This window comes from Mustela erminea, chromosome 8 (assembly GCF_009829155.1).
Source record: "Mustela erminea isolate mMusErm1 chromosome 8, mMusErm1.Pri, whole genome shotgun sequence".
In the NCBI taxonomy this organism is placed as follows: Eukaryota; Metazoa; Chordata; class Mammalia; order Carnivora; family Mustelidae; genus Mustela; species Mustela erminea.
Genome location: NC_045621.1, coordinates 70,012,991 through 70,033,934, shown reverse-complemented (window position 1 = coordinate 70,033,934; position 20,944 = coordinate 70,012,991). Strand labels below are relative to the sequence as shown.

Below are 20,944 nucleotides of genomic sequence, written 5' to 3'. Positions count from 1 at the left end.
AAAAATCTACAGCTGATCCTGCAGGAGGAGATATTTTAGGCAAGTTATTTTTTTAAACATCATACTTCTTATTTTAATGTCTTCCTTATTAAGACATACATTTGAAAATAGTTTCATCTTGCAGTTTTATAACAAGTTGTGGGTTTGAATTCTTGGGAAGAAAATAATCGAACTTTAAACAAAACTTACTAATGGTACATACTGTGCAAATTCCCTTTTCTTTCTAACATCATTACAGAGGGGTTTTATTCATCCATAGATTTCCATTGCACTTTGCCCTGTTCCTCCAGTAATATTGTTTGGTCCTCCATATTCATTTAAACACAATGCTTCAACCATCGTTAGGATTGAAAACTGCAGGTCGTGAATCCTGAGCTTCCTTTATGTTTCAGGTAGCACCTGTTCTCTTAACACAACAAATGTTTTTTAATTCAGTCTCATTCTTTAGTCAGCTGTGTTGCTAAGATACCTATGTTGTCACAAATTTCCTAACATGTTTTCAGTTCATATTTGCATACATTTTGGCTGTCAAATGAGGAAACAGTATTTAAATTGCCCTTCTTCTTTGCACCCCTGGCCAACTGTTACTTTTTTAAAACCCATGATAAAAGATATTTTAAGGCATGATCATTATAAGAAAATAGCCATTTTCCTTGTATCAAATATACTCTGACAGTATCTCAAGGGCAGGAGTTTAGAGTCATCCAGACAAGCATTCATTTATGAGTCCGAAGAACTCAGTGAGTCTTACAACTGTGCCATGAACTTTGCTGACTCCATCTTTCATCATTGATTTTTTTATTTTCATTCTTTCAACATTTAGCCCCTACTTCAGTCCAAGCACTGTTAGGTGATAAGCCTGATGCCAACGATGATAATGGTACCAGCCATGGCCAGTGCAAAAACATCATCACTGACACCTAATCTGAGAGAGCTCTCTGCATGCTAGGTTCTAAAAATGCATGCTTTACATACATTCCCTACATTCCACATATATTATTTCATCTCATCCTCCCAACAACGCTATGAGGTAGGTACTGTTATCATTTCAGTTTTACCCATGAAGAAACTGGAACTTCCCCTCAAGGTCCCATAACTATAGTAAGTGGAGCAGAGAACTTTTATGGTTAGTCTTTACTCAGGAGCCAAGCTTTTAACTATATAACTGTAGATAACACTGAACTGCAGTTTTAGGTGCACCTAGGTGGTTCACTTGGTTGAGTGTGAGACTCTTAATATTGGCTCAGGTCATGATCTCAGAGTCATGAGATCAAGCTCTGTGTTTGGCTCACGCTCAGTGTGGAGTCGGCTTGTCCCATTACCTCCCCCTCTGCCCTCCACTCCATTTGCTACTCTCTCTGTATATCTAAAATGAATAAAATCTTAAAAAAACTTTTTTAAAAAACTCTTTATGGATGGAATTATTAGGAAGATTGGGGAGGAACATTTATTATTTTTTTAAAGATTTTATTTATTAGAGAGAGAGCACAAGCAGGGTTGGAAAGGCAAAGGGAGAAGTGAACTCCCCGCTGAGCTGCGAACCCCATGCGGGGCCCGACCCCAGAACCCTGAGATCATGACCTGAGCCAGGGGTAGTCACTTAACCGACTGAGCTACCTAGGTGCCCCAAGGAGGACTGTTCATAAACAGCAGCTCCCTGCTTGCATTATTTCTGATCAAAGGACTGTATGAGGTGGTCACCAAACTGTCCTGTGGTTTCAGTGTTAGAGGCTGGTAAAGGCACTCCAGACTTGGAGAAGAAAGAAATCTGGGATGTAGAGATGTGTAGAAGTCCCCTGAGAGAGTCTCAGAAGGATTGGTAGAAGAGGAAGCAGCTTAGAAGGAGGACATGGCATAGATTTCATAAATAAATTCAACTTTTGTTAGAGAATGTGGTCATCAGGATTAAAACATGATGGAATAAATCCATTATCCATCCAGTACTTATCCCAGTTATAATCGATTCATTAAGTATGTATTTATTTGTTTAATACCAGGTCCTTGCAAAAATAGCTAGGGCTCTATTTCCTGGTATTCACCAGTTTCATTAATGCCTAGAACATAGATATTCAAAAAAATATTTTTTGAATGCAAGCTATTTAGAACTTTGTATTGTACTTATATAATTTGGCCATTTCTATATTTTCTTTTAATGAGTTAGTGGGCCCTATGAAGTATTTATACTTTCTTAGACCACTTGTCCCAAATTCTTAATTTTTTAGACTATATTCTTTTAAAGATAAAATGTACCTAATTGTGTAATCACTGCTTTGGCCAGTTTGGAATCTTACTTATCAATATAAGACCTAGTTAATTGTTTACCCATGAGCTTGAAATGGCTTTCCACCTTGTAAATTATGTATGTCTTTTTGGTGAATTTTAATGGAAAGCTTAATTATCTCTTTCTAAAGACAACTTAGTTAGTTGCTCAGGAGACTAGTCTCTCAATCCATTGGTTTGGAGGGTAGTTTTGTTGATTTGTTTTTATCTAAGGAACACAAAAAGCCAGTGCAAAAACAAATATAAAAACAAACAAAAAAAGCAAGCTGCTCCATAACTCTTCTTGAAGCCCCAATAGACATTTGTCAAACGGTCTGCGTCTGCATATATCTAATTAAAAGCAACATAAAACTTAACTCACCACAATCTAAATAATAAAAAAGGCTTTTAATTGCTGGAAATTAATCACCAAGGCTGACCATACTTCTCTATAAACCACTTGTCAGGCTTAGAACTGGATTGGGTATGGTCATTTTCAGGTGTAAATACTTATCCTTGCTCTTGGTTCTGGGTCTTTGTAAACCTGGGACTTCCTAAGGTGAGAGGCATTCTCATGCCGTGTTAAGTGATCATATCTCCAGTGTCAGGGAAGCAGAGCGGATTAGAGAGAGATTAGAGTGTGAAGTCAGGAGGGCTGGGTTTCCATCATGGCTCTTTTGCTTACTGATTATCTGCAAATACCTTAGCATCATAGAATTTTCCTTCTGAAGAACAGGATTGGATACAATGCCCTGGTTTATGTGACAAAGCACTTTGTAGAACCTGAAGCTCTGTGTAAGTGTTACTGAGCGGGGGATAGCCTGAAAACCAGACTTGGAATTTTTTTTTTTTTATCAAAATACGCAGAAGAATACAGTGATGACAGTTCTTGTAAAGTAAGACTAGATCAGGATCATGAAGCCAGTTACCTCACAGATTACTTTGTGCTATGTGACATGGCCCTAGAACCAGGGATCTGCCTGGACCTCCCTCAGTCACCCAGGCCTGCTGTCCTGAAACTAGCTTGTGTGCTTCCCGCTACAAGGCAGGGACATCCTAAGCCTAGGGAGAAATACAACACATCTTCCTAAACCATCACTTTTTGCCCAGTAGTAATTGATTGAAAACATTTTTATATGGGTATGCTATTGAGGGACCTTAGAGAGCTACCCCTGGGTCCTTGCATGTGCCTTTTCACCGTTGGTTGCTCTTGGGAACATCTTGGTGGGAAAGGTAGTAGAGCTCTAGCCCAAGCTAGCCAGAGAGCCTTAAATAACATTTGACCTTCTCAACCTAAGATCTTTGCTTGCTCCTTAAATTATCCTCCATTAACCTGTCCTTTGTGGAGGTGGAAAGCAGCAGGGTAGATTCCTCTCAGTACAAGCAAATGTCACTGAAAGATGGAGGTTAAATTCTCCTTTAATCTTTTCTTCTTCCTCCTCGCAGGAAGTTGATTACAGTCTTTCTGTCTTATTGACTAATGTACTAGTCACTTCTGGGCCTGGTCCCCATGCCTCAAATTACTCTTCAGATGTCCAGCTGAATACATATACATATACATATACATATACATATACATATACATATACATATACGTGTGTGTATGAATATATATAGATGGATAAGGACACATAAAACATGGGGCACTTGGGTGGCCCATTCAGTTAATCATCTGTCTTTGGCTCAGGTCGTGATCCCAGGCTCCTGGGATGGAGTCCCACATGGGGCTCCCTGCTCAGTGGGGAGCCTGCTTCCCCCTCTGCCCCTTGCCCCCACCCATGTGCATGTTCTCTCTCTTTCTCTCAAGTAAAGAAAATCTTTAAAAAGAAAAATACGTAAGGGGTGTGTGTGTATGTGTGTGTGTGTGTGTGTGTGTATAGAAGAATCTATCTTTTGAAAGTTACAGGTGGTGAAAGTTCTCTCTTAATTTCATTAGGATCCTTTGAACTAGTAAGAATTTCAGAAAATGAAATACTATAGACATGATATAAAAGGTTGATTTTAGCAAGTGCCCAGAAAGAGACTGTTTTTACTTTTTTTTTTTTTTTAAAGATTTATTTATTTATTTATTTGACAGACCGATCACAAGTAGGCAGAGAGGCAGGCAGAGAGGAGGAAGCAGGCTCCCTGCTGAGCAGAGAGCCCGATGTGGCGCTCGATCCCAGGATCCTGGGATCATGACCTGAGCCGAAGGCAGAGGGTTTAACCCACTGAGCCACCCAGGCACCCCTATTTTTACTTTTTTTTAAACATCATTATCTTGACGTAAAACGTGCCATATGGCAGTGTCATTACAAGAAAACACGTTAACGTCTAGCACTGAGGTGAACAATGAACACATCTATGAATTCTGCTCATGCTTACAATTCTTCTCAGGGTAATCGTTAGGCAAGTTAAATTTTTTGCCTTCAGGCCACTCTCGCCATGTTCAGATAATAAAAACAGGTTTTCAAAATAGGTATGTTTGAATGGTATGTGTTCACAAATATACCTCATACCATGTGTCAGAGTTTATCTTTATTGAGGCTTTGAAATACTAAAATAAATTATAATTAGAATATTTTAATTGGACTATACATAAAGGAAATAAGTTTTTGTACCTTAAGTTTAAGTAAGTTGGTACACGTCCTTTTTAAAATAACCAAAACACAAGGACTTCATCCCAGCCTAGTCCATGGAAGTCACTGGAGGAAGGAGAAAACTAAATTTTTATTGTGATACGCTGTTGATTGTGAAATGTTTACTGGACCGCAGTAGTTTGAAATAACCTCACGTGGTAGTTTAAAATCTGAAAATACTCCTCATTATATAGGTCTGAGTTGGCATTTTAGTTGTAATTTCCAAATATGTAACTAAAAGCTTTCTGTAAATGTGAAATGTCTGCGATTCAAGAGTTTTGCTGTGGTTGTTCACAAGGTGTCTGTGCTCCTCTAATTTCATCTGTGTTGTTACTGAATAATAACAGTGTTTCTTTAAGTCTTGCAGATAATATACCAAAAATATGGGTAAACCAAAAATCAAGAAATCAATGATAACCTTTCCTACATTAGGAAAAATTCATTGAGATGGAAAAACTGAGAATTTCCCATAGAGGCCAATTTGAGCTTTTCATTAAGAACAACCAGGAAAGAATGTTGTTATGATCAGCAGCATCCAACCAATCGTTGCCAGTGGCTGAATATTGGAGGGTGTTAGACTAGAATGTGTAATGGGTAATTTTATGTGTATTACATGTATATATTACTTTGTCATCACATAACTCAGGATAAGAAAACATCTTCCATTTATTTTATTTTTCCAAAGCACCTATTATATGAATTGTTATCAATACATCAGGGGTAAAATCTAGTATCCTTTAAGAATTTATAAGTGAAAACTTGGGACTGTGGTTTAGGAACTGTCTTTAAAATAGACATTTATGATATTTGAACAGAAGTATGCAAAACCATCATAAAGAGACTCCTGGAAAAAGACTCAGAGAGGTGGAATTTGCTTGGTCCATCTAAGCAGTGGTCAAAAATGAGGGAGCCCCACTAACTGGGCGTTCTTGTATATGAGCAGGGCCATCCTGGCTGAATAAGGCTTACCTCCGCGTTCAGTACCAGCTCATCTAACCCACTTGACTTGCTCTGATTCCTTTCTCATCAGCATCCTAATCATTTTTTGTTTCCAGTATAGGTATGTTAGCAGAGGAAAGAATGTTGGTCACCAGTTTATGATAATTGTATTTCATACCTTTATAAACTAGATGTGTCATTCTGCTTTTACCATATCAGTTTTATGAGCTTGGTATTATAATGTCACTCTCTCTTGAGAAATAAATATGATCACCTTGAGTTTCTGAGCCTACAAGACTGGGTCCCAGAAAAAAATCCTGTAGTAAATTAGTCAGAGCTGCCTTGTGGGGAATTGGAGATGGCCAAGCTGGTCTTTCCCAGTAGACCCACCCAAGTCTTCATACCCCTGTGTGCTGAATGAGTAGGAACCTTCCTTTCTCCTTTGATTTTCTATTACAAACACAGAGAACGCCACAGAGTTCATTTAGTGGAGGAGTTGGAAAAGTTCAGTGAGTTGGCTTCTCTCAGTCAGAGCCAGGCTTGGAAACCGGGCTTTGCGCCATTCCACCCCCTCTCCGGGCCTGGTGCTCTTCGTGCAGAGTGCAAAACACTCCCGCCAAACTGTTGCTTGGAAAATTTGATCGTTTCTGTTGTTTCTTGAAAGAATAAGGAACACAGGGCTGTACTTTTTTGTTTGCATTATGTTTTCATATGTCCTGTGTTTAAAATTATTGCATACGAGTCTGTCAGGGAACATGTGAGAGTATACAGAATTTGGTGGTGTCCGTGTTCGTGTAATTTAAATTTATTATACACTGAACTGAGTGCACTGATGTGCTTTATTATCTGTTTAGATGGATATTATGTTAATGCTAGAGGAGCTATGTAATGAAGACGAAGTTAGGAATTACAATGTGACTGATGCCAGTAGCATAAAAATTTAGAGCCCTAGCAGAATGTAAGGGTTTCCCATGCAACATAAAAAGTTATTTATCCTAACATAACTAAAGGAATTTATTTGTCAAGTTCTGTATAGATGTTTTTACTGTTTGACTTAAAATGTATTTGAAAATTTTTATTAAGTGATGAATATGGTAGATACTCCAAATTCTAATGAAAGCAATACTAAAATAGCTAGGGATCTAAAGGGTACCAGAATTTAAATGACCTAGAAATTTATTCAAATGATAGCCTTTCAGAATTGCATGTTAACAAAAGATAATTTGAGAAGCAGGACAGTTCTAGAGGAAAGACACAGAATTTGAAGTCACATGGGCCTGGGTTCAAATTCTATTCCTCCCATATACCGAATGACCTCGGGCAATGTACTTAACCTTCTTAAGCTTCTGCCTCACCATTTACAAAGTCAGAATTGTAATGTCTAGCTTACTGATTGTTTTAACAACTAACCTACATCATCTGTTTGAAGCATTTCTTAGTATGGTAACATGCAGTTATTAGTTAATGTAATGTGACATATTGTCACTAAGTACCTTGCAGTATATTCCATTCTTGGCTCTAATGGAGAGAAAAATTAGGTTTTAAATTATAATTCAGGAGAAAAGGTATGAATAATCTGTGTATCTAGGGTGAGCTTTGCTTGGATCCACAAATCTTCATGATACAACTTGATATTGGGGGTTAGGAAAGCTGTTTTTAATTGCATTAGTTACTCACGGTGTTACATTAGTTTTAGGTATACAGCATAGGGATTGTACAATTGACAATTCTGTATGTTATGCTATGCTCACAAGTGTAACTACCATCTGTCACTATACTACGGTGACATATATACGCTATACTACAGTGACATATACTATGGTAATATACTGACTGTATTCCCTATGCTGTACATCTCATCCCTGTGACTTAGTCATTCCATAACTAGATGCCTGTGTCTACCATTTCTCCTTACCCATTTTGCCTATCTCTTCCCTTTTGGGCAACCAACAGTTTGTTCTCTATGTAAGGTCTAATTCTGCTTTTGTTTGTTTTGTTTTGTTTTTTTAGATTCCACATCTAAGTGAAAACATGTTATTTGTCTTTCTTTGTCTGACTCAGTTTACCTAACATAATACCCTCTATGTTGTTGCAGATAGCAAGACCTCATTCTTTTTTTTATGGCTGAGTAATACTCCAGTGGTGTGTGTGTGTGTGTGTGTGTGTGTGTGTGTGTGTGTGTATCTCACATCTTTTTCTATCTGTGGATGGATGCTTCCACATATTGGCTACTGTAAACAATGGTACAGTAAACATAGGGGTACATGTATCTTTTCTAATTAGTGTTTTCAACTTTGGGAGATAAATACCTAGTAGTGGAATTTCTGGATCATATGGTATTTCAATTTTTTGAGTAATCTTCATACTGTTTTTCATAGTTGCACCAAAAATTTACATTCCCACCAACAGAGCATGAGGGTTCCTTTTCTTCAATATCCTTACCAACATTTGATGTTTCTTGTCTTTTTGACTCTAGTTATTGTGACATGTGTATCATGATATCTCATTGTGGTTTTGATTTGCATTTCCCTGATGATGAGTAATGTTGAACATCTTCTCATGTCTTTTGGCCATCTGTCTTCAGAAAAATATCTGTTTATGTCCTCTGCCCACTTTTAATAAGATTATTTGGCTTTTTGGTGTTGAGTTTTGTCAATTCTTTATATATTTTGGATACTAACCCTTTATTTTATATGTCTGTTGCAAATTTCTTCTCCCATTCAGTAGGTTGCCTTTTTATTTTTTTTGATGGTTTCCTTTATTTTGGTGTAATCCCAATAGTTTATTTTTGTTTTTGTTTCCCTTGCCTGAGGAGACACATCTAGAAAAATGTTGCTGAGGCCTTTATGTCTTAGAGATCCGTCAGAGAGATATTGTCAAATGTCAAAGAGATATTGCCTATGTTTTCTTTTAGTTTTGTGGTTTCAGATCTCACATTTAGAGTATACTTTACTCCATTTTGAGTTCATCTTTATGTACAGTGTGAGAAAAGAGTCCATTCTTTTACGTGTAGCTGTCCAGTTTTCCCCCGCATCATTTATTGATGAGACTGTCTTTTCCCCATTGTATATTCTTGTCTCCTGTATCATAGATTAATGGGCGATCTGAGCATGGGTTTATTTCTGGACTGTCTGTTCTGTTCCATTGATTTGTGTCTGTTTTGTGCCAGTCCTGTACTCTTGATTACTACAGATATTTAGTATATATCTTGAATTCTGGAGCTGTAATAACTCCAGCATTGTTCTTTCTCAAGAATGCTTTGGCTTTTGATGTCTTTTGTGGTTCCATACAAATTTTAGAATTATTTGTTCTAGTTCTGTGAAAAATGCTCTTCGTATTTTGATAAGAATTGTATTGAATCTGTAGATTGCTTTGGGAAGTATGGATATTTTAACAACATTAATTCTCCAATTAATGAGCGTGGAATATTGTTCCATTTGTTTGTGTCATCCTCCATTTCTTTCATCAGTGTTTTTTACTTTTTAGAGTATAGGTTTTTCACCTCCTTAGTTAAGTTTATTCCTAGTTATCTTATTCTTTTTGGTACAATTATAAATAGGATTGTTTTTGTAATTTCTCTTTCTACTACCTCATTATTAGTATATGGAAACACAACCTTTTTCTGTATATTAATTTTGTTTCCTGTGACTTTACTGAATTCATTTGTTACTTCTAATAGCTTTTTGGTGGATTCTTTAGGTTTCTCTATGTATACTATCATGTAATCTGCAAACAGTGACAGGTCAATGTCTTCTTTATCAATTTGGATACCTTTTGTTTCTTTTCCTTGTCTGATTGCTATGGCTAGGAGTTCCACTACAGTGTTGAATGAAAGGGGTGAGAGTGGATATTCTTGTCTTTTTCCTAATCTTAGGGAAACTCAATTTTTCACTTCTAAGTGTAGTGTTAGCTGTGTGTTTTTTATATCCTTTATTATATTGAGGTTTGTTCCCTCTAGACCTATTTTGTAGAGGGTTTTTAATCATGAATGGATATTATACTTTTTTTCTGCATCTTTTGAGATTATCATGATTTTTTCTTAAAGATTTTATTTATTTGAGAGAGACAGAGCACTGGGAGGCAGAGCAACAGAGGGAAAGATAAAAGCAGGCTTTCCACTAAGCCAGGAGTCCAAGGCAGGGCTGTATCTCAGGACCCTGAGATCATGACCTGGGCCAAAGGCTTAGCTGACTGATCCACCCAGGCAGCCCAAGAGGATTGTGATTTTTATCTTTCATTTTGTTGATGTGGTGTTTCATCCTGGTTGATTTGCAAATATTTAATCATCCTTGCATCCCCAGAATAAATTCCAGTTGGTTGTGGTGACCAATCCCTTTAGTGTATTGCATAGTATGGTTTGCTAATATTTTGTTGAGGACTTTTGCCTTTATGTTCAAGGATATTTTGTATCAGGGATATTGGCTTAAAGTTTTCTTTTTTCATGGTGTTTTTGTCTGGTTTTGGTACCAGAGTAATGCTGGACTCAACGAATGTATTTGGAAATTTTATCTTCTAATTTATGGAACAGCTTATGGAGAAGAGGTGTTAATTATTGTTTAAATGTTTGGTAGAATTTACCTGTGAATCCATCTGGTCTTGGACTTTAATTTGTTGGGAGTTTTTTGATGACCAGTTCTCTTTCATTATTAGTAATTAGTCTATTCAGATTTGCTATTTCTTTTTTTTTTTAACATTTTTTTATTTGCTTATTTTGAGAGAGAGAGAGACAGAGTGAGAGAGAGCATGAGAGGGAAGGTCAGAGGAAGAAGCAGACTCCCCATGGAGCCGGGAGCCCGATGTGGGACCTGATCCCAGGGCTCTGGGACCATGACCTGAGCCGAAGACAGTCGCCCAACCAACTGAGCCACCCAGGTGCCCCAGATTTGCTATTTCTTCATGCTTCAGTTTTGTTTGTATGTTTCTAGAAATGTATCCATTTCTTCTAGGTTGCCCAATTTGTTGACATATAATTTTTTTATAGTATTCTCCTAGAATTCTTTTTATTTCTTGAATGTTGGTTGTTTCTTCTTTTCCTTTTCTGATTTTACTTATGTGAGTCTTCTCCCTTTTATTCTTGATGAGTCTGCCTAAAGGTTTATGAATTTTGTTTATCTTTTCAAAGACCCAGCTCTTGATTTCATTGACCTTTTCTGTTGTGTTTTAGGTTCTATTTCATTTATTTCTGCTTTGATCTTCATTATTTCCTTTCTTCTACTAACTGTAGTCTTTGTTCTTTCTTTTTCTACTTCCTTTAGGTGTAAATCTAGATTGTTTATTGGAGGTTTTTCTTTTTTTTGAGGTAGGCCTGTATCAGTATGAATTTTCCTCTTAGAACTGCTTTCATTGTATCCCAAAGGTTTTGGACTATTGTGTTTTTATTTTCATTTGTCTCCATGTGTTTTTTTTATTTCTTTATTGACCCATTGGTCTTTTAGTAACATGTTCTTTAGCCTCTACATGTTTGTGGTTTTTCTCTAGTTTTGTTTTTTGCTTGTAATTGATTTCTAGTTTCATAGGTTTATAATCAGAAAAGATGCATGATATGATTTCAGTATTCTTAAGTTTATTGAGACTTGTTTTTTGCCTAATATGTCATCTGTCTTGGAGAATGTTCCATGTGCACCTGAAAAGAATGTGTATTCTACTGTTTTGGGGTGGAAGGTTCTGTGTATATCTGTTAAGTCCATCTGGTCTCATGTGTTATTCAGGGCACTGTTTCCTTATTGATTTTATGCCTGGATGATCTATCCATTGATGTAATTGGGGTACTAAACTCCCTTACTATTATTGTATTACTGTCAGCTTCTCCCTTTATGTCTTTTAATATTTGCTTTATGTGTTTAGGTGCTCCAATGCTGAGTGCATAAATGTTTACAATTGTTATATCTTCTTGTTGGATTGATCCTTTTATCATTATGTAATGCCCTTGTCTCTTGTTACAGTCTCTAAAGTCTCTTTTGTCTAGATTTTGCTACTGCAGCTTTTTTTCCACTTTCATTTGCATGAAATATCTTTTTCCTTCCATTCACTTTCAGTCTCTATGTGTGTTTGGGTCTGAAGTGAGTATCTTCTAGCCAGCCTATACATAGATCTTGTTTCTTTATCCATATCGACTTCACCACCCTCACCACCCTATGTCTTTCAATTGGAGCATTTAGACAATTTACATTCAAAGTAATTATTAATAGCTAAATACTTGCTGCCATTTTATTCATTGCTTTCTGGATGTTTTTGTACTTCTCTGTTCTTCTCTTGCTCTCTTTCTTTTTGGTTGATGCTTGACTGTTATTCTTACCTTTCATTCTCTTTATTTTTTATGTAGATACTGTGGGTTTTGGGTTCATACATAACATCCTCAGTATATATGAATCTATACCAAGTTGATAGTCACTTAAGTTTAAAGTAAACACATTCTTTAAAAACTACTTTATTTCCTCTGCCATATCTTATGTATATGTTGTCCTATTTTACATCTTTTCATTTATAATTTTTTTCTATTTATCATCTTTTCTTTTCCACTTAAAGCAGTTCCTTTAACACATCTTATAAGGCCAGTTTAGTGGTGATGAACTCCTTTAACTTTTGTTTTTGTGGGAAACTCTCCCTCTTCTTCCATTGTGAATGATAACCTTGGTGGGTAGGGTATTCTTGGCTGTAAGTTTTTTTCTTTAAGTTCTTTGAATATATCATGCCACTCTCTTCTAGCATGCAGAGTTTCTGCTGAAAAATCAGCTGATAGCTTCATGGGGTTCCCTTGTGTGTAACTATTTGTTTGTCTTTTGCTGCTTTTAAAATTCTCTTTACCATTAATCTTAAACATTTTTTAAATTTTTTTAAGATTTTATTTATTTATTTGACAGACAGAGATCACAAGTAGGCAGAGAGGCAGGCAGAGAGAGGGGGTAAGCAGGCTCCCTGCTGAGCAGAGAGCCCAACACAGGGCTCGATCCCAGGACCCTAAGATCATGACCTGAGCCGAAGGCAGAGGCTTAACCCACTGAGCCACTCAGGTACCCCAATCTTAAACATTTAAATGATTGTTTGTCATGGTGTGGACGTCCTTGGATTCATCTTGTTTGGAATTCTGTTTGCTTCCTGAACCTGGGGTTTCCTTCCCCAGGTTAGAGAAGTTTTCAGTAATCATTTGTTCAGATAAGTTTTCTACCCCTTTCTCTCTCTCTTCTTCTTCTGGGACCTCTATAATGCAAATGTTTGTTGACTTGATGTTGTCTAAGAGATCCCTTAACCTCCTTTTTATAATTTCTTTTTTTCCTTTTTACTGTTCAGCTTGGTTGCTTTCCACTAACCCAGATTTCAGATTACTGCTCTGTTCTTCTCCCTCTATTAATCTACTAGTGATTTCATCTAGTGTAGTTTTCATTTTAGCTATTGTAGTCTTCAACTCTGATGCTTTTTAATATTTTGTCTCTTTTTGAAGTTCTCACTGAGTTCTTCAACTCTTTCCTCCAGTCCATGAGCATCTTTATGATTGTTACTTAAACTTTTTATCAGGCATATTGCTTATGTCTGTTTCATTTAATTCTTTTTCTGATATTTTGTCTTGTTCTTTCATTTGGACCATATTTCTCTGTATTCTCATTTTGCTTCACTTTCTGTGTTTGTTTCAATGAATCAGAACAGCTACTTCTAAGCTTGCAGGAATAGTCTTGTATATGGTCATTCCCTGTGTAGACTGCATGTGTCTCGTGATTGGCTGGCATGTACTGGGGGTCCTTGGGCTGTCCTTATGGGATGGCTGGAACTGAAGAGGACACGGGGTGGGCCGTCCCATAGTTGTCAATGCCAAGGGCTCCCTGGTAGGACAGCTGAAGCTGAAATGGTTATAAGCCAGGGGGACCTGGGACTCTCTGTGCAAAGGGCACCCTGGCAGAGCTGAAGTGCATATAGATGGGGAGAGAGGAGGGTCCTGGGGCTCTATGTGCAGAGGGGGCTCTGGCAGGACAGCTGAAATGGATGCAGTTGTGGGTGTCCTGGGATGCTTGGCACAGGAGGTGCCCTGGTGAGCAGCTGGAGCTAAAGGAGGTGGGAGCCAGGAGGTCCCAGAGCACTCTGCACTGGGGTTGCTCCGGCAGTCATCTGGAGCTGAGCTGAAGTGGTGTGGGACTGGTGTGCTCCAGGGTGCTTTATGCTTGTGTCATCTCAGTAAGACAGCTGGAGCTGGAGCAAACACCAATTGGGGTGGCCTGGTGTATCCTGTGCCAGAGCCACGTAGGTGGCACAGCTTGGGTTGGTGTGGGCAGCTCGGGGCCTGCTGAGATGGCAGGCCAGCTGTGCTCCTGTCTGTGCTGTCAGGTGGAGGGGCACATAGACCATGGCCCTCACCAGCCCCATCAACTCAGAGAATTCCAACAGCTCCCCTGCCATTTGGCAGAGTTCTAGGGCTGGATCTTTCATATTGTAGTTGCTTTTTAATTTTTTAATTTTTTTTATGAGTTTCAGGAGTAGAATGTAGTGATGTCATCAGCTGTGTGTGACACCTGGTGCTCATGAGGTCATTGCCCGCCTTAATACCTGTCACCCAGTTACGCCATCCCCCCACCCAGTTCCCCTCTTGTTTTTTTAACCGTGGCCTGCTCACAGCCCCTCAGTATTATTCCTTCCCACTGCAGTTTACAGTTTCAGGGGTGGCAGTTTCCTTTGTTATTGTCTGTCAGGTGGTTCTCTATGCTGTCTGGCTTTTGTTGTGCAGAAGCTGTGAAGTCAACCCTCCGTCCTTCAGGAGGGCTTCCTCTATAAATAGGTGTAGATGTGCTTTGTCCACAGACAAGGGGAGTTCAGGGTCTTCCTGTGTTACCATCCTGGACCCCCAAAATCAAAGCTGTGTTCTTAATATCTGAATATTAATATTTTATAGAAATTGTAGGATTTTGCTAAACCTGAACCAGGTTTACCCAGTAGTTAATCCCGTTACTCCTCATCTCTCCAAGTTCTGGGCTATGCCAGCTGGAACATTCCTTTATGGTGCTTTTCTGATGAAATGTTGACTTTACTTAGTTAACTGGAACATTGTGTTCATGAGTCTGTGGTATCATCATGATATTCAAAGGAGGTGGCTCTCTGTGTGAGGTCCTTTCAGTTTCCTAGAGAATACTCTTACTGTTAACGAGTTCTGACATTCATAGTTAGATTTATTCCTTTGGCATAAGTCTTCGGTCTTACATTAAAAACCAGATATTTGTGGAAAAGGAAGTATAATCAGTCATTTGTACCTTAGCATGAATAAATTGATAAGACCCTTCCCTGTAAGCAGGTTTTGAGGTGGGAAGGTGGACAGAACAAGGATTATTCAGAGTTTGAACCTGGGGGTTCAGATTGCCAGGACAGGATAAGGTAAGGATTGCAGAACAGTGATGCCTGTGTTGTGTCCTTAAAGCACCTGATTACAGCCTGACCTGAAGCTTATACTGCTTAGGCCAGTGGTTTGGGGCCTTCTATGTGTCCCACAGTCCCACTATATTAACCCTGATCTTGGAAATAGATGTCCTCAGATACAAGGGAAGGAGGGAAACTTCTACTTATTGATTATTGTCTGTGCCAAGAATAATACAAAATGTTTTCCATATATTATCTCATCTAATTCTATAATCTAAGTACTTTTTTTTTTTTAAAGATTTTATTTATTTATTTGACAGAGAGAGAGATCACAAGTAGGCAGAGAGGCAGGCAGAGAGAGAGGAGGAAGCAGGCTCCCTGCTGAGCAGAGAGCCCGATGTGGGACTCGATCCCAGGACTCTGAGATCATGACCTGAGCCGAAGGCAGCGGCTTAACCCACTGAGCCACCCAGGCGCCCCTAATCTAAGTACTTTTAATCAATTATACACATAAGGAAACAAAGACTGAAAGAAATGAGTAACTTGATCAGGACGTGACACAGCTAGTAGAAGACAGGGTTAAGATCAGCACTTTTGTCTGGCCCACAACCTGGTCCTGTCGTACTACACTTGGTGAAAATGAGAAACTAGTTTTGCATAAATTCAGTATTATTACTGGACAAACAGGATAGAGAGATCAGTGGTGGAAATTTCTTTATTTGAAAAACAGCAAATTGTTCCCTTCCAGGGTCTCCTGTTTCCCCCTTCTGTTTCTTTTTTTTTTTCTTCTTTTAAGATTTTATTTATTTATTTGACAGACAGATACCACAAGTAGGCAGAGACGCAGGCACAGAGAGACAGAGAGGAGGAAGCAAGCTCCCTGCAGAGCAGAGAGCCCGATGTGGGGCTCCATCCCAGGACCCTGGGATCATGACCTGAGCCGAAGGCAGAGGCTTTAACTCACTGAGCCACCCAGGCGCCCCTCCCACTTCTGTTTCTTATTCCTCACACAACTGCCTCCCACTATACACACACCATTTTTGTAGTTCCTTTTTTGTAGTCCCCTTCTCTATATTACAGATGGTACAGACAGAGGTAGAAACTGAGAGGGTTGTAGATTCTGCCTGTTCTTCATTTCTTTTTCCAGGCTCGTCACCCTCATTTAGGTGAATGTACAAAAGTGCCATTAGTATCAAGGATGGCCAGAGTTAGGTCTCAGGCAGGCCAAAGAGTTAGTCAAAATGAAACACTAAATACTGCTGGTAATACCACCATTTAGTGAGTGCTTACTACTAGGCAGTCTCTTCCCTTTGATACATCATCTCTTTTGAACTGCCCTGTTTAGGTGTGTAAATGAGGTAAGCAGGGCACCAAGCAAATCTCCCAAGGTCAGGATTCAAACCTAAGTGTCTCTGATTGCAAATCCCATCTTTTTTTATTGTAATAATTTATTATATAACATATAGGTATATAATAAATTATTACAATAAAAAGATGGGATTATATATAATATATAAAATATATATTTATAAATATATGTATTATACATTATACATATATTTATAAATATATATATAAATTATTATAGTATATCACACCCAATATAAATAGGTACCTTCATTTGATCTTGTTTTCTTACCCAGGTATTTCATGGACCATTATTTGTGTAAGCTCCCGTGTTAAATTCAGGGTTTATACTCAGATGTGTAAAACTCAGTCTATATGAACAGCTACACAGGAACTGTGATATCAGGTGGAATGTGGTACATCTCATAATTAATGAACAGGGAAGGGAGCAGAGGTTCCCGGATGGGTAAAGTCACACCTAATTGGTGCAGATCCTCAAAGGTCCCACTGGGGGAGGGCGTGCTGAAACGGAGCCTTGCAGGCTGCACTGCCTGTTGCACACACTGGTGCTGAACTTGAGGTCTAGGGTTGTTAGTTACTACTGCTTTTCTTACTGTCCATTGTTATTCATTGCTTCCTCTGTTTTACCATCTATTGCTGCTTTTTGAAATTGAAAGGGAAAAATAACTAGAGAAACCACCTTGAAGAGAATCAGAGAGGAAAACAACTACCCTCAGACTTCAAAATTCCCTCTCATTTTCCAATGTCGATGTTTAAGCATGATGTTTAAAAAGCCAACTCTTACCTACCACCAACTAGCTGTGGAGTGCTGAAAGTTAACTTTTGTAGGCCTCTCTTCTTTCAGCTGTGAAGTGAGGAGAACATATGCCTCACGGGCATCTTTCTGCAGATTTAATGGGATTCTGTATGTGAAGTGCTTAGCTAGGTGCCTGGAACATGGATACGTAATAATAAATGATAGCCATCACTAGTAGATTCTATAGCTATCTAAATATGGCCAGATAAATACAAGGATGAGCGGTATATATCTGTCTAGAACATCAGAACATTGGTGTTAGTTCTGAACTTCAGAATTAGCAGTTCTTAGGACTTGAGAGCTGTTGTAGCAAAATTAATGCAAAAGTTGCATTATTGCAAGTTATTAAAGGCATCATGTGACCAAAATCCCCTAGTTCTTTGAGAGTAGCTAAGAACTTCTTCCTTCGCCATTGTTTTCTGTCTCCTGTTGCTCTGGGTAGCTGCCTGAATTACAGTTAATCTAGTATGTCTCAATTAGGTACCAAAATTATTTGGGAAGAAAAGTGACTGTGCAGAGACTACAGCAGACTTGCCTCTCAAAGACAAAATGTACACTGTTGCCCAGCCGTGAATTTTCTCTACCATCAGTCTTTCTATGCATTGGTTGAATTTTAGTTACTACAGCTGAAGAACTGGGGATGGTTTATAACAAAGGACCTTGATCAGAAATACTTGCGGGGGGGTGGGGGGGGCTGCTTTGAGTTACATGGGTGATTGTTTTCTTTGACATAGCAATGTAAACATTAAGCGTTAAACATTGTAGAGAGAAAAATAATTACTGTTAAATTTGCCTTTGGAGTCTGTTTTTCTAGTGTCTACTGAGAATTGGATAAACTTCACCTTTGGTTGTACATGACTAAAGGGCTGTTTGGCGTTTGTATTTTTAGTCATCACATGACAAACTAGGTCTAAACTGAAAAGTAATTTAGGTTAGGCAAGGAAAAAATTCTTTCCCTTGTATTTTCTCTTAGAACAGGAACTTTTTTTTTTTGGTCTTATTGAATGACAAAATGGTATAAATTCGTGGGAATGAAATACCTATGGATATAAATATTAACTTCTGCCTTTTATTAGAAAATTTTTGAAAAATTATTTTTTTTCTTAAGTTTATTTTTTTTTAAGTAATTAAGATTTAAGAGATTAAAGTAATCTCTACACCCAGCATGGGGCTCAAATTCACAATCCTAAGAATAAGAGTCCCATGTTCTTCCAGGTGAACCAACCAGATGCCCTCAGAAATTTTTTTAAAGAGTAAGACATTTTAAAAGAACAGACTATATACTCAAGTAAATAAAAAAATTGGAAAATCAGTCATCAGTATTTCTAATATCTAGTGTGGTTTCAGAACAACTTCATGTCCTAATTAAGTTAGAATCTGCACATACCCCCTATAGATTGGGCACATTGGACACATATCCCTATAGATAATGAAATCTGAGATAAATTGTGCTCAACAAATGGACTGAATTCACTTAAAAATAATTTTTTTTTAAAGATTTTATTTATTTATTGTACAGAGAGAGAGATCACAAGTAGACAGAGAGGCAGGCAGAGAGAGAGGAGGAAGCAGGCTCCCCGCTGAGCAGAGAGCCCGATGTGGGGCTCGATCCCAGCACCCTGGGATCATGACCTGAGCCGAAGGCAGAGGCTTAACCCACTGAGCCACCCAGGCGCCCCTTAAAAATAATTTTTGATTCTTTAAGTACAAGGTAACAATTAGAACCATAATGGGTTAAACTTAATTACCATAACATGAGGAAGCAAACGGGAGATGTTTAGGGAACCAATATGGGAAAACTTCAGCTTCTTATAGTAGTTTAGCAAAAAGTATGGGTATTGCTTTTAAATGGAGCTGGATTTGTCTCTTACCCAGCACCCTTCCCCCCTTTTTATATCAGCAAACAAATATCCAAGGGTTCTACAAGCACAGTTACTCTACGTCTCTGACTTGTGTGCATGAGAAATTATTCTCAGCTGGCCTCAAGCTCTTTGAATTAAGAATGTTGAGACTAATAATAAAAATAAAGACTGGATCCATTTACTTGTAGATTCGCAACAAAATCCTTATAGGGAGACAAAACTGACCACTGCAGGGTGATAGCTGTGCTATATGCACACGGCTCATTCTGCATGAAAATCATGTGCTACCAGTTCAAAGCCTTTTTTTTTTCCATCAAAATACTTACCAGCTTTTGCTCATCTTAAATAAAATTGGGTTTTTGTGAGTTAACCTCAGTCCATAATGCACAAAGGAGGATAGAGATTAGCCTTTCATAATTTACCAGGCAGTGATGGGAAATTCTTTTGAAACCTGGTGCTGCCTGTTAATGTTCCTTTGCTTTTATTAGGTAAAAGAAATATTCCATTTTGTAATAATGCATGACTCATTCATCCCTCATTGTCTTCCCACTGATTTTTTTTTTTTTTTCCTTGAGCCAGCAAGAAAATCTTACAGGAGAGGAGGGAGGAAAAGAGACAGAGTTGAGGAATACAATACTTAAATACTGTTGCTTGATCCTCATTGGTTATCTCCTTTCTTACGGTGACCAGTGTAATCCAGCCTTCCCTGTCAAATCCCTTCCTTCCCCACCCTCCCTGCTAGGGGCTCCACAGGGTGCCTGCTGCTAGAAGCTGACTGCAGGCAGTATGTAGGCATCTTTCATCCAGAATGGACAGTAACATATTGAATAGAGAAGGAAGCTTTTAGAAATGTATCATATGTCAAAATTGCATGGTTTTTAAAGAGGGATGGAGAGATGCTGAATGTTTTGTATATTAGCATCGATTCTTTATGTCTGTTCAGACTCTTAAGTTTTCAGAAGCTTAAATATAGAGCCCTTTAAAAAAAAAAAAAGAAGAAGAAAGAAGAATTTTTCTGGTTAGTCGACCTCTTTCTAAGAAGTGCTTCATCATTCTCCTCCACCTCTCCGCGATGTTTCTCTGCAGCTCTCTGTAGATTAGGGTTCTGTGCTGGCTGGCAGAATGCTCATTTGTTAGCTGAACAGAGTTCACCGGCAGACAGAGCTATATAGGTTTTATTTCTTTTCTGAATTCCAAAATGCCATCCAAAGAGTCTTGGTCGGGTAGGAAAACTAACAGAGCTGCAGTTCACAAATCAAAACCAGAGGGCCGTCAGCAAGATTTATTGATAGCAGCCTTGGGAATGAAACTGGGTTCTCAAAAGTCGTCTGTGACAATCTGGCAACCTCTGAAACTCTTTGCTTATTCGCAGTTGACATCACTTGTTAGAAGAGCAACTCTGAAAGAAAACGAGCAAATTCCAAAATATGAAAAGGTTCACAATTTCAAGGTAAGAATATTTGTTTTTAACCTTTTCTTACAAGAGAGAAAATGCCCATTGCGTGCAGTACACAGCGTTAAAGGAATTTCTTTTGCTGTCTTTTTTAAAACTACGATGACTGGACTAAAATGTTCTTGCTATTTAAGGAATGAAGATGTTTTAAGCATGGTTTTATTTAAGGGATAGCTGACTAAAGCTAATAGAACCCAACTCCATTTTCTCTAATGCTGATTTAGTATTCTGCTTAATCAATGTACACTCGATGGTAAAAGTCTGGACTGACATTTGAAAGGTCTCATTTAATAATGATTCTGGCATTATTTTATTT

General features: G+C 38.2%; 1 protein-coding gene across 6 annotated transcripts in view; it reads left to right on the top strand.

The window, feature by feature from the left end:
- CHN1 (chimerin 1) overlaps window positions 1-20,944 on the top strand; it is a 207,795-nt gene that overhangs the window by 138,646 nt on the left and 48,205 nt on the right. For all 6 annotated transcript variants that reach the window (XM_032355997.1, XM_032355998.1, XM_032356000.1 and 3 more), the window contains one exon: window positions 20,548-20,625. In XM_032355997.1, the coding sequence (XP_032211888.1) occupies window positions 20,548-20,625 (78 nt within the window). The remainder of the gene's footprint in view (window positions 1-20,547; window positions 20,626-20,944) is intronic.